This window comes from Mastigoproctus giganteus, chromosome 12 (genome assembly GCF_048544385.1).
Source record: "Mastigoproctus giganteus isolate SK-2022 chromosome 12, ASM4854438v1, whole genome shotgun sequence".
In the NCBI taxonomy this organism is placed as follows: domain Eukaryota; kingdom Metazoa; phylum Arthropoda; class Arachnida; order Uropygi; family Thelyphonidae; genus Mastigoproctus; species Mastigoproctus giganteus.
In genome coordinates, this window is record NC_143586.1 from 104,135,852 (window position 1) to 104,150,082 (window position 14,231).

Here is a 14,231-nt window from a genome sequence, read left to right on the forward strand (position 1 = left end):
CACTGCCACCTAGTGGTTCCTTTATCTGCAGATTCTTATTGCATGAAGAATCACTACTGATAATCAGATCAAGAGTATTACTCCCTCTAGTTTGCCTCCCAAACAAGCTGCTGCTGTTGCTGTAGGAAACAATCATCCAATAAATGTACAAAAGCATTGCTAGTGTGTGAGTGACTAACCCACAAATTCCAGTCAATCTCTGGGAAATTAAAATCCCCCGTTATAAGACTGATTTACTGGCTCACTCTATTTCTCTGCACAATTGCTCATTATACTCATCAGATTCATTAGGCCTATAACACACACCTACTTTCATTTTTCCTTTCCCAGTGCTTATGTCACACCAAACAGACACAACATTGCATTGTCCACCAACATCAATTGGATGCACTTCCTTAGATTTTATGTGTTTCTTAACTAACAGCATAGCCCCTTCTCCCTTCCTCTCCTGTCTATTCTTTTTGTACACATTGTACTCCCCAAATTCCAATTCATGCAATTTTACAAAGTGATAATCATCTCCTTGTCTCTGCTATCAAAATTCCTATATATCATTGACAAAACTCCATGACCTGCTCTGGCAGCTTGTCTTTACTGCTCAGAAAACTTAATATCTGACTGCACAATTATCCCCAGGTCTTTTTCATTTTCCACCTCCCTTAGTGTAGTACCACACATTTGGTATGTTTCTCTTGCATAACTTGGGTTACTGCTACCCATATGGAGTACTTTGTATTTGTCAATGTTAAACTTCAGTTGCCACTTCATAGCCCATCTGTCTAACTTTTCTAGATCCTGTTGCAGCAGCGTACTGTCATTAGTGTCATTAACAACCTTGCCAACCTTTGTATCATCTGCAAACTTGGTCATTAAGCCTGATATACCTCATCAATATCATTGATAAATACACTAAACAACAATGGCCCAGCACCAAACCGTGGGGGACTCCACTAATAACATTAGTCCACTTAGAGCAGTGTCATTGATCACCACTCTCTGTCTTCTCTCACTCAACCACCCTTTTATGCACTGTAGCAACCTACCCTTAATATCATACTGCTCCAATTTTTAGTAATCTTCCATGTGCAACAGTATCAAAAGCTTTCCTGAAATTCAAGTATTTGATATAAAAATTATTTTTTGCATCCAGTTCCTTTGTGACCACATCGTAGTATCCAATAAAATTGGTCTGGCAGCCTGTCTTTACTGCTCAGAAAACTTCATATCTGACTGCACAATTATTCCCAGGTCTTCATGCCTGATATACCTTATCAATATCATTGATGAGATATATAAGGCTTCCCCATTGATGAGGTATAGCAAGATTTCCTCTTAACAAATCCATGCTGTGTCTGAACTATTACTGCTGTCTTGTCTAGGTCATTCAATATCACCTTTTTAACCGGTAACTCCATTATTTTCTCCGGAACAGAAATTAAACTAATAGGTCTATAATTATTTGTGAATTGGGGTCACATTTGCACATCTCCAATCCATGGGGAAGCTCCCCTGACTCTAAGAATGGTCTCATAATTATGGCTAAGGGTTTGCTTACTTCTCTTGCTGCCTCCTCCTCCATTATAATTGGATAGATTCCATCTGCCCAAGTGCCTTTTTATGTTTAACTTCAACAATTTCTCCTTTATTTTCTCACTTAGCTCCTCAATTTTTCTCAGAATTGCTCACTTAGCTCCCTGTGTTACAGTTTGATAAACTTCTGGCATTCCCCTCCTTGAATAACTCCGCTTGTGTGAATGTAGATGCAAAATACTCATTCAGTTCATCAGCTACTTGAGCAGGATCATCAATAGTTGAACCTTCTATGTTAAGTGGACCAATCTGATTCATCCCTTTCCTTCTAAAGTTTACATAAGTAAAAAACTCTTTGCTGTTTTTCTGTGTCCTTTGCCAATATTTTTTCGTAATCTGCCTTCACCTGCCTAACCTCCTTTGTGACTTTTTTTTTTTTTTTTTTTTTAGTTAGTTGTTGGTGCATCAGCTTCTGTGGCCATAATGCACCTCCCAATGTTTTTGCAGTACTCTGATCCAAGCCCGAGGCGGGATTCGAACCCGCGACCTTTGGGTTGCTAGGCAGGCACTTTACCCACCCGTCTAGCCTGGTTGGCCTTTGTGACTTGATTACAGACTAGCTTATATCTGCTGTAGGCTTCTGTGTTGCCTGATAATTTATATGCATCTCATGCATTTTTCTTTTCTGCCACGAGCCTCATTAGTTCATATGATATCTATTTAGGCCTGAACCTTGAACAGTATTTCTTAGTTGGTATGAAAAGCCTAGTAGCCTCCAAGATTAAGTCCCTGAAGGGTTCCCATTTAGAATTCACCATTGGTAACATCACCAGTTGATCCCACTGTATAGAATTTTAAAAACTGTCTGTTAGACCATTGCAGTCACCTTTACGAAAACAAAAATCCTTCCTTTTACCAGTGATGGTAGTTACATCTTTAAGTAAATCCACATCAGTACACTGTGATCACTGTCACCTAGTGGTTCCTTTATCTGCAAATTCTTAATGCATGAATAATCATTGCTGATGATCAGATCAAGGGTATTACTCCCTCTGGTTGCCCTTTGAACATGTTGCTGTAGAAAACAATCCTCCAATAAATCCAGAAAAGTCATGCTAGCATGAAAGTGACCAACCCACAAGTTTCAGTCAATATCTGAAAAGTTATAATCCCTCATTACAATCCCCCAATAGAATAGGCCAGTAAATCAATCTGATTTACTGGCCTATTTTATTTCTCTGCACAACTGTTCATTGTACTCATCAGAGTCATTAGGCCTATAACATACTCTTACTCTCATTTTCCCCTTCCCAGTGTTTGTCACACCAAACAGACTCAACATTGCAATGTCTACCTGTGTCAACTGGATGCACTTCCTTAGATTTTGTGTGTTTCTTAACTAACAGCATAACCCCTCCTCTCTTCCTACCTTGTTTGTCCTTTCTGTACACATTGTACTCGCCAAATTCCAATTCTGTACTGCTTATAACTGTGCAACACCATGTCTCTGATATCCCAACAATATCTGCCTTTGATGTCTTGATCTGCACTTCAAATTGATCAAATTTATTTACTATACATCTAGCATTAGTGCACAAGCCAGTATACATGCACTTGTTCCTTCTTACTGTCAGTTACCCTAACACAGCCCATGTATTTACTTGTTCTATGGTGACTTCCAGCAGCTCTTGAAGTCCACAGCAACTTGCTTTCTAGGCTGCTGCTCATTGCAATAGAAGCAGTGCAAGAATCGCTTTTGCCTCTGCCTGCAGCTACCGTTAATATTTAATCTGTGAATCCCCCGCAATCTAGCAGTTTTCTGACCCACCTAATACTGCCTTTATAACATCAGCAAATATTCTTGCACCCCTTCTATTCATGTGTATCCCATCCCTGTAGAAGCAGTCTCTCCTGTTAGCAAGCACAGACCACACTGAAAAAAATTCTATCCAATGAGCCTTGCACAATCTCTCCAGGGCTGAATTGATTGACAAGGCTCTCATCATATACTTCCTCCTATCATGTCTAGGCAGAATTACAGACACTTTCAAATTTAACCCTAACTCTCAACTTTTTTCAACATTGACCTGTATTTGTTAACTAAATCTGCAGAACTCTTACTCTTAAGATCATTAGTGCCAACACGTACAACCATATCACCTTTTGTGCCCCTGGCAGACTTTAGTGGACCCATGCCAAACTGTGAATAATGTATTTTGTCTAAGTGAACGGCCAAGCAGTGCATCAAAGTAAAATTAGCATTAGCATTAGTAGAGGCATTTGATGCAAGAAAGCAAGCTTATGCAGCATCAGCCAAAAAAAAAAAAAAAAAAAAACCACTTCCACTTCACCCCTCTGCTTGTTCAAAATACCTGTCCAGCTGAGCCTTAAACTTATTTAGGCTATCAACTTCCACGCCAAGGGATGGAAGTCTGTTCCACCAACCAACCACCCGCTGGCTAAAGGCAAATTTCCGCACTTCTATTCTACATCTGTCTTTCCTCAATTTGAATTTATGCCCTCTCAGAATCCCATTCTCAATGCTGATGGGAAGAATCCCATCAGCATTGAGCATGCCCAAACCATTCAAGGCCTTATACACCTCTATCAGATCACCTCGCTGGTGCCTAGTCTCAGACACTGTAATTTGCAAAACTTAAGCCTTTCTTCGTAAGAGCACCCCTTTGTTCCATTCACTAATCTTGTTGCCCTTCTCCTGTACTCGTTCCAGCAGCTCTACATCCTTCTTGAAATGAGGCCTCCAGACCTGTATACATACTCTAGGTGTGGCCTGACCATTGCCTTATACAGGGGAATAATCAGCTCCTTATCCCTGCTAGAAAAATTCCTATATATCATTGACTATACACCATGAGCTACTCTTGCAGCCCGTCTGCACTGCTCAGAGAACTTCATATCTGCCTACACAACCACCCCCCAGGTCCCTTTCATTCTCTACCACTGTCAGTGTAGTACCACAGAGTTGATACGTTGCTCTGGGGTTGCTGTTTCCCATGTGTAGTACTTTACATTTGTCAATGTTAAACTTCATTTGCCACCTCTCAGCCCATCTGCTCAACCTTTCCAGATCCTGTTGCAGCAGCATAGTGTCAGTGGTGTCCTTGCCAACCCTGCCTACCTTTGTATCGTCTGCAAACTTCAACATTAAGCTTGATATACCATCATCAATATCATTTATGAATACAGAAAACAATAATGGACCCAACACTGAGCCCTGAGGGACTCCACTAATAACATTAGTCCACGACGAGAAGTGTCCATTGAAGTTATCCACAGCAGCAATTTGCCTCCAATGCCACACTGATCCAATTTGTGTAGCAGTCTTCCATGTGCAACAGTATCAAAAAGCCTTTCTAAGATCCAAGTATATAACTGGATGCAGTCACAAAGGAACTGCATCCAGTTCCTTTGTGACTGCATCATAGTATCCAGTCAAATTGGTCAGGCATGACTTCCCCTTAACAAAACCATGCTGTGTCCAAGCTATAGCTGAAGTCTTGTCTAAATGATCCTGCAGTGCTTCTTTAACTAGTGCCTCCATTAATTTTCCTGGAACAGAAGTTAAACTCACAGGTCTATAATTACCTGTGTCAGCCTTTGATCCTCCTTTGTGAATTGGGGTGACATTTGCACATCTCCAGTCTGTGGGTACCTCCCCTGAGTCCAAGGAAGCTCTCATAATTATGGCTAAGGGTTTGCTTACTTCCTTTGCTGCCTCCTTTAATATAACTGGATAGATCCCATCCACCCCGGGTGCCTTTCTTGTGTTTATCTTCAACAATTTCTTCTCCACTTTACTCTCAGTTATTACAAGATTCTCTAGCTTACTGCTAGAGTTGAATACACCTCTGGCTTTCCCCTCACTAAATAACTCCTCATGTGTGAATGTCGATGCAAAATATTCATTTAGTTTGTTAGCTACCTGAGCAGGATCATCAACAGTTGACCTATCGATATCAAGTGGCCCAATCTGATTCATCCCCTTCCTTCTAGAGTTTACATAAGTAAAGAACTCTTTGCTGTTTTTCTTTGCATCCCTTGCCAAGGATTTGTGTCAAATTTGTATCTAAACACTTAATAACTGTTATAGATGCTTTTAACTAGAACTGTGTGTGCTCGATGCAGTAATACTATAGGACTGTAGGGGGATATTTCACTGCTAGAGTTAAAATCCAAATGTGGGAGTAGAATGATTCCCATTATTAAAAATCTTAATGCGATAAAGCATATGAATTTTATTTGATTTCAGCTAGTGTTGAAATACAATTCTATAGTATTGTAGTGCATAGTGAAAATGTGTTTAAATGGAGTTTTTTTTTTAATGGAATACCACTAGGCTGTTCATTTAGACAAAATATGTTATTCCCAGTTTGGCATAAGTTTTCTAATAGGTGCTGCCTGCCAGATGTTGAGAAATCAAACATAATTAAGCATATAAATTTTGATGAATTTTGATTTCAACTAGTGTGTTTAAATATTCTCCTGCAGTCCTATAATAAAAATTACATATTTTATAAAATGTAAAGCTTCATATTTATATATACATGTATATATTTTTATACAGGGTGCAGAGAAACTCTACCGACAAACTTGAACAGGTGATAGATGGTACCAAAAGAAACATTTTTTGCCAAGTAAATATAGGTCATAAATGAGTTGTTATAGCAGCAGAAGCTATTAAAGGGTTTTAAAAATCAGAACAACACATTCAGTAATTTAAAGTCATTTAATGCATACAAATCATTTGCTGTTGCATACAAATGTTGTAGGCATTGGAAGTTCTTATGATTTTTTTGTATCTCTGCGCTTGCTGCGACAATCCGTGCTATAAGTTCCTCCACTGTGTTGTCAACTGGCATTTCATACACAAGTGTCTTCGGTGTATCCACAAAAGAAAAAGTCCAAATCAGATCAGGCAACCTTGCTGGCCAGGCTACAGGCCCACCTCAACCAATCCATCTGCCTTGAAAGGTTGTATGTAAGTGTGTGTGTACATGTCTGTCAAAATGTGTTGGTGTGCCATCATGTTGGAACCACATTTGTGCTCGGACAATCAGAGGAACATCCTCCAACAACTCTGGAAGTGTTTGCTATAGAAAACGCAAATAGAGTCGTCCATCTAAATGTGCAGGCAACATGTATGGTCCAACTAAAACGTTTCCCACAATGCCAGCCCATACATTGACACTAAACCTGTTTAACCATTGCATGGGGATTATTCTCTGCCCACACATGACTGTTGTGGCTGTTGAACAATCCCTCTCGGGTGAAATGTGCCTCATCAGTGTAAACACATTATTGTCAAAATCAGGCTGGAAGTTGGTTTCCTATAAAAACCAGTGGGAGAACTCTACACAGTGGGCAAAATCAGCAGGTTCTAGTGCATGCACTTTCTGGCATCGGAAAGGATGTAGTCTGGCTTCATGCACCACATTCCACACCAAACGATGCTGCACACCCAATTGGTGTGCAGTGGCTCTTGTGCTGGTAGAAGGAGTATTAGTGACGATCTGCAGAATCTATCCCTCGAACCGGGGTGTCCTAGCAGTGCATCGACATCCAGTGTCATGCATATTCACACCGAAAGAGCTACTATCCCACAATCTTTGCTGTATCGCAGCAAATGTTGTATGGTGAGGCAACCTTCTGTCTGGGAAGCGTTCTTGATCAATCCTGCGAGCCTCTCTTCCGTTTCCATTTGCTGCGCCGTACATTAGATGGATATCCACCATTTCTGCAACAGTGAAACGCTCCATGTCTGTACCCGTACTGATCATAATATGTCATTAGTGTCAAATACGTACCACTCTGAGGACCTCTCAACCCCTGCATACTTTAATGTTGATTGTAGTCGTACGTTCGAGCATTGTGTTATGGATTGTTTTTTTCTATTTTGGGTGCAACAGCAAATGATTTGTATGCATTAAACAACATTAAATTACTGATTGTGTTGTACTGATTTTTATAACCCTTTAATAGCTTCTGCTGCTATAATGACTCATTTAAGACCTGTGTTTACTTGATAAAAAAATGTTTGTTTGTTTGGTACCCTCTATCACCTGTTTGAGTTTGTCAGTAGAGTTTCTCTGTACCTGTATATACATATATGTATGTCACCTGATATAACTAGGATTTCCTGAATAGTCCGTTATTAAACGGACTATTCATCAGTAGTGCTTATTTCGGACTGAACTTGTAATAATATAACAGATGTCCACTATATACAGTGGACATCTGTTATTACAAATTATTAAACTTCTGTTTAAGAGTAATAATGATATTACTATTAAAAATTAACAGTAATTTTTAACAGTAAAGTTAATACTGTTAATTATTAACAAATCTTATTATAACTACTATACTTCTGTATACAATGAATAAACAGTAATGATAACATTTGTTATTATTACTGTTCACTTCTGTACACAGAAGTATAACAGGTATTTAAAATTTGTTCCTCAAAATGAAGCAAACTGTTTCTCATGTGTGAAAAAGAGAGGACATCTATCTACTTATGTACGTTATATTTATTTGATTTATTGGATGACTGTTTTCAGTATGTTCGAGAGGCAACAAGAGGGAGTAATACTCTAGATCTGATCATCGGCAGTAATTATTCATGCATTTAAGAATCTGCAGATAAAGGAACCACTAGGTGGCAGTGATCACAATGTACTGATGTGGGATTTACTCAAAGATGTAATTACCATCAGGGGTAAAGGGAAGAGTTTTTTTACTTTCGCAAAGGTGACTACAGTAGTCTCAGGCAGTTTTTAAATTCGATACAGTGGGATCAACTGATGATGTTAGAAACAGAAAATTCTAAATGGGAAGCATTCAAGGAATTAATCTTGGAAACTACCAGGTTTAAGGTTTAGAACTAATGAGGCTCATAGCAGTGAAGAAAAATGTGTGGGATACATATAAATTATCATGTGACACAGAAACCTATGGCAGACATAAGCTATTCTGTAATCAAGTGATAAAGGAGTCTAGGCAAATGAAGGCTGATTACAAGAAATCCTTTGCAAAGGATGCAAAGAAAAACAACAAAGACTTCTTTACTTATGTAGACTCTAGAAGGAAGGGGATGAATTAGATTTGTCCAATTGATATTGACAGTTTGTTGTTGATAATTCTGCGCAGGTAGCTGACAAACTGAATGAGTATTTTGCATCTACATTCACACATGAGTTATTTAGGGAGGTAGGAATGCTAAAAGTTTATCAAACTCTGACAGGGAGCTAAATGATTTTGTAATAACTGTGAGCGAAGTGGAGGAAAAATTGCTGAAGTTGCTGTTATTGTTGTTATTTGGTTTTTAGGAGCATTAGCAACTAAGGCCATATTGCTCCAGGATATGCGGTGGTCATTCCCTGACCTTTCCGCATCTTCCGTATTTGGTGGTGACGGGCTCGGACCCCGGTCTAATCAAGAAGGCATGTGCTACGCACTACTGCTCCTTCCCACCTGGCTACGGAGGCGCCATGCTGAAGTTGCATATAAGGAAGGTGCCTGGGGTGGATAGGATCTATCCAGTTATATTAAAGGAGGCAGCAAAGGAAGTAAGCAGGCTCTTAACCATGTTTATGAGTGCATCCTTGGACTCAGGGAGTTCCCCTAGACTGGAGATGTGCAAATGTTTCCCTAATTCACAGAGGGGGATCGAAAGGTGACAAGTATTTACAGACCTGTTAGTTTAACTTCTATTCTGGGGAAAAGTAATGGGGAAAATAATTTCAGACACACCATGGGTTTGTTAAGGGGAAGTCTTGTCTGACCAATTTGATTGGATACTATGATGCGAGGTCACAAGGGAAATTGATGCAAAAAAATAATTTTGATATCATATACTTGCATTTTAGGAAAACTTTTGATACTGTTGCACATGGATGACCACTGTACAAGTTGGAGCAGTATGGCAATAAGGGAAAGTTACTACAATGGATAAAAAGGAGACATCGTGGACTAATGTTATTAGTGGAGTTCCCCAGGGATTTGTATTGTGTGCATTGTTGTTTTGTTTATTTATCAATGATATTGATGAAGGTATATCAGGCTTAATGTTCAAGTTTGCTGATGATACGAAGATTGGTAGGGGTTGGGGTTCGTAATGACTAAGGATGGTATGCTGCGGCAACAGGATCTAGAAAAGTTGAACAGATGGGCTTAGAGGTGACAATTGAAGTTTATCATTGACAAATTCCAAGTACTGCATATTGGTAGCAGTAACCCCAGAGTAACATACCAACTGTTGGTACTACACTCTGGGTAGAACAAAAAAGACCTGGGGTAATTATGCAGTGAGATATGAAATTTATGAGCAGTGCAGACAGGCTGCAAGAGTAGCTCATGGGGTCTTGTCAATGATATATAGGAATTTTGCTAGCAGGGATAAGGAGGTGATTATCGCTTGTATAAGGCAATGGTCAGGCCCACCTTGAGTACTGCATACAGTTCTGGAGGCCTCATTTTATGAAAGATGTTGAGCTACTAAAAAGATTACAGAGAAGGGCAACGAAATTACTGAGTGGAACGAAGAGTTGCTGTTACCAAGATAGGGTTAAGTTCTGCAAATTGCAGCATCTGGAGACTAGACACCTGCGAGGTGATCTGTTTAAGGTGTATAAGGCCTTGAATGGTTTGAGCAAGCTCCCTGAGGTGGCATAAATTCAAATCAAATCAGATGAGGAGGCATCAATTAAAATTGAGGAAAGACAGTTATAGAATAGATGTGTAGAAATTTGTCTTTAGCCAGAGGGTGGTTGATTGCTGGAACAATAATCCATATGTCATTGTGGAAGTTGACAGCTTAAATAAATTTAAGGCTGAACTAGACAAGCTTTTGGAGTGAATGGATGGGTGAAACGGGAACTGTTATTTTTATTTATTTATTTTTTTTGGCCGATGCTAAATAAGCTTGCTTTCTTGCATCATATGCCTCTACTAATGCTAATTCTATTATATGAAGTGTGATTAAAAGTAATTTAACAACTTATTGCACATTTTGTTTATCAATCTCAATTTATCTTTGTGTGTTGGACATGAGGCTGATGTCCTAAATTATCTTTGTTGTCTTGAAACTTGTTTTGTTATTATTATTATTATTATTAGCCATATGCTGCAAGTAAACCTGGGGCTTATGCTGCACCAGCCAAAACAAATTCCTGAGTTACCCTGAGAGAGAGAGAGAGAGAGAGAGAGAGAGAGAGAGAGAGAGAGAGTGTCAAAGGGTATAAAGGAATCCCCAAGAAAGAGAAGAATGATGATATCCAGCTCCAGGACCTTGGGTGTTCCAAGCCCAAGGTCCTGGAGCTGGATACTCACCAGACGTGAGCCCCTGGGTATGGTTGATAGAGAATGAGTAGAGCTCCTAAAACTCCTGTATTTTCCTGTGCTTGCATTAATATAATAGTGGCAACCACTTAGTATATTATTATAATGAAAGACAACAAAGTTACCCACTGGTTAGTGTCAACTGCTGTGGTAACCAGATGTGTTGCCTTAACGATCTGCCAGTGATGATAATGAGATTATTTAATACATACTCTTTAATATGCATTGTTTCCCTAGAAAAAAAAAAGAAACTAGCCAGCCACATTGAACAAAAAATTTAAAAGGCTCAAACAATTTTTTCAGATTCATTTTTCAGTGTCAGTAAAATTTAACAATTAGCTGTTTGGTGTTACTAAATATAAACTTTTTCCACATACTGAATGATATGTTTTAATTTTTATAATCATTTTGTAACTAGAAAATAGTGGAAAACATGATGTCTGAGAAAATTACCAACATATCTAATCATCATGGGAATTCCTATATACCTCCCCTTTCTCCAAATCCTCATATGTTTGTAGATCCTACCTCTTTAAAGGTATTTTTTGTTTATTTTATTTTTACATTTTGCATGCAGTTTTCCCAACAATTTTTGTTTATTTTTGTATTTTGCATGAAATTTTCCTAGAAATTTTTGTTATTTTATTTATTATATTTTTCACCTGAATTTCATACCAGAATTTCATAAATAATATCCCACACACACAGACACACCTATCTTCTTTTTCCAAAGATTGGATTAGAACCATTATTTATAAATTTACTAGCTACCCGAGCTGTTGAGTCATCATATATACACTGTTTATATTGGAAAAAGGCCTTGTGCATTGGAAAGCATGCCAATAATGATTGTTGCAAATATTGATTAAACTTTATTAAAATTTAAATAGGATGGAATTAAAAATTAAAAGCACATTAAAATACATAAAAGAGTTATGTATTTTAATGGGTAAGAAGCTTCAAGGTTGTGAGACTCTATTCAACTTAATAATGTATTAAAACCATATAAATAACAAAAGCAAAAGACAGAGGCAGTCAAGGCACAATGATGTTCAAAGGAAAAATGGAGGAGGGAGAAAGAAGACAACATGCATTAACAATGGAATTTCAAATGTGGTAACTCATCATATTGTAAAATAGCAGACTCCATAATAAGATGAATGAATACAGGTGCCTTTATTTCAGTTAATATCAGGACCCACCTTGAAAATATGGAAATTTTTGAACCAAGAGTGGAGACAGAAATTGTGTGCATGTCAGTTACCTCAACAATACTAATATTGTTCTTATGTTGAGGTGATTGGCTGCTCACAAAATTTCTGCTTTGACTCAAAGCCCTCCATATTTTCATAGCAGGTACCAATATTTGCAACAAATGGACCTATATTCATCCTATAATGGAGTCTGCAATTTTATGATGAGCACGAAGCTTCAAGGTACAGGCCCTCTGCCTTGAAGCATCTTGCCTGTAATTATTTTATGTATTTACATGTGCTCTTAACCAGTTTTATTTATTTGTATATTTTAACCTCTTTTACTATTATTATTTTATCTGTTCTAAACCTGTTTTAATAAAGTTTAATCAGTTATTGCAAACATTCCTTACTGCTTATATTTTTCATGAGATGTAATTTTAGAATTTTTATTTCTTTCTTCATTTAAAAAAAAAATATATATATATATACATACATGTCTCTGCCTACAAAACTGATTATTACAATTGTGTTATTATTCAGTCTATGGTAGAAACCCTTCCCTGGGTATACTTTACTTTTGGAAAATAATAATACAAACTGAAGTAAGCTATATGTGAGAGAGAGAGAGAGAGAGAGAGAGAGAGAGAGAGAGAGAGAGAGAGAATGAACTCTTAATGTAGCTGTCAGGATCTTGTAGAACACTTAGCATTAGCATTAGGTAAGGCATATGATGCAAAAAAGCAAGCTTATTATGGCATCAGCTAAAAAAAAAAAAAAAAACCCTTCCCATTTCACCCATCCGTTCACTTCAAATGTTTGTTTAGTTCAGCCATCAACTTCCAAAACAACACATGGAAGTCTGTTCCAGCAATCAACTACCTGCTGGCTAAAGTTACAATTCCACGCATCTATTCTACAACTGTCTTTCTTCGATTTGACTCTATGCCTCCTCAGGTTCTTAATCTGAGCAAACAGGAGTATTCCATCAGCATTGAGCCTGCATAAATCATTCAAGGCCTTATAAACTTCAATCAGATCATCTCAGAGGTGCCTAGTCTCCAGATGCTGCAACTTGCAGAATTTAAACCTTTGTTGAGAGCACCCCTTTGTTCCTCTCACCAATCTTGTTGCACTTCTCTTCACTCGTTCTGGCAACTCTACATCCTTCCTAAAATTAGGCCTCCAGACCTGTACTCAAGGTGTGGCCTCACCATTCCCTTATACAAGGAGATAATCACCTCCTTGTCTCTGCTAGAAAAATTCCTATATATCATTGTAAAAACTCCATTACCTGCTCTGGCAGCCTGTCTACACTGCTCAGAGAATTTCATATCTGATTGCATAATTACCCCAGATCTTTTTCATTCTCCACCTCCATGAGTGTAGTACCACACAATTAGTATGTTTCTCTTGCATTACTGCTACCCATATGCAGTACTTGGCATTTGTCAAGTTTCCACTTCTCAGCCCATCTGCCTAACTTTTGATCCTGTTGCGGTAGCATACTGTCTTTAGTGTCATTAACAACCCTGCCAACCTTTGTATCATCCGCAAAATTTGACATTAAGCCTGATATACCTTCATTGATAAATACACAAAACAACAATGGACCCAGCACCGAACTCTGGCAGATTCCACTAATAACATTAGTCCACACAGAGCAGTGTCCATTTATTACCACTCACTGCTGTCTCCCACTCAACCATCTCTTTATCCGTTGCGGCAACTTGCCCTGAATGCAGCACTATAAAATGTGCAACACTATAAAAAGCTTTCCTGAAATCCAAGTATATAATATCAAAATTATTTTTTGCATCCAATTACTTTGTGACCACATTGCAGTATCCAATCAAATTTGTCAGACAAGACTTCCCCTTAACAAACCCATGCTGTGTCTGAACTATTACTGCAGTCTTGTCGTGGTGATCCTGCATCACTTCTTTAACCAGTGACTCTATTATTTTCCCCAGAACAGAAGTTAAACTAGCAAGTCTATAATTATTTGTGTCATTCTTTGAGCCTCCCTTTGTGAATTGGGGATAAATTTTCACATCTCCAGTCCATGGGGACCCCCTGAATCTAAGGATGCTCTCATAATTATGGCTAAGGATTTGCTAACTTCCCTTACTGCCTCCAACATAATTGGAT

At 38.3% G+C, this 14,231-nt stretch overlaps 1 protein-coding gene across 1 annotated transcript in view; it reads left to right on the forward strand.

Moving 5' to 3' along the window:
* The window catches only part of LOC150077313 (uncharacterized), a 123,593-nt gene that overhangs the window by 20,300 nt on the left and 89,062 nt on the right, over positions 1 to 14,231 (forward strand). The window contains exon 2 of the mRNA XM_090385854.1: positions 11,306 to 11,425. Coding sequence (XP_090241980.1) covers positions 11,306 to 11,425 — 120 coding nt within the window. The remainder of the gene's footprint in view (positions 1 to 11,305; positions 11,426 to 14,231) is intronic.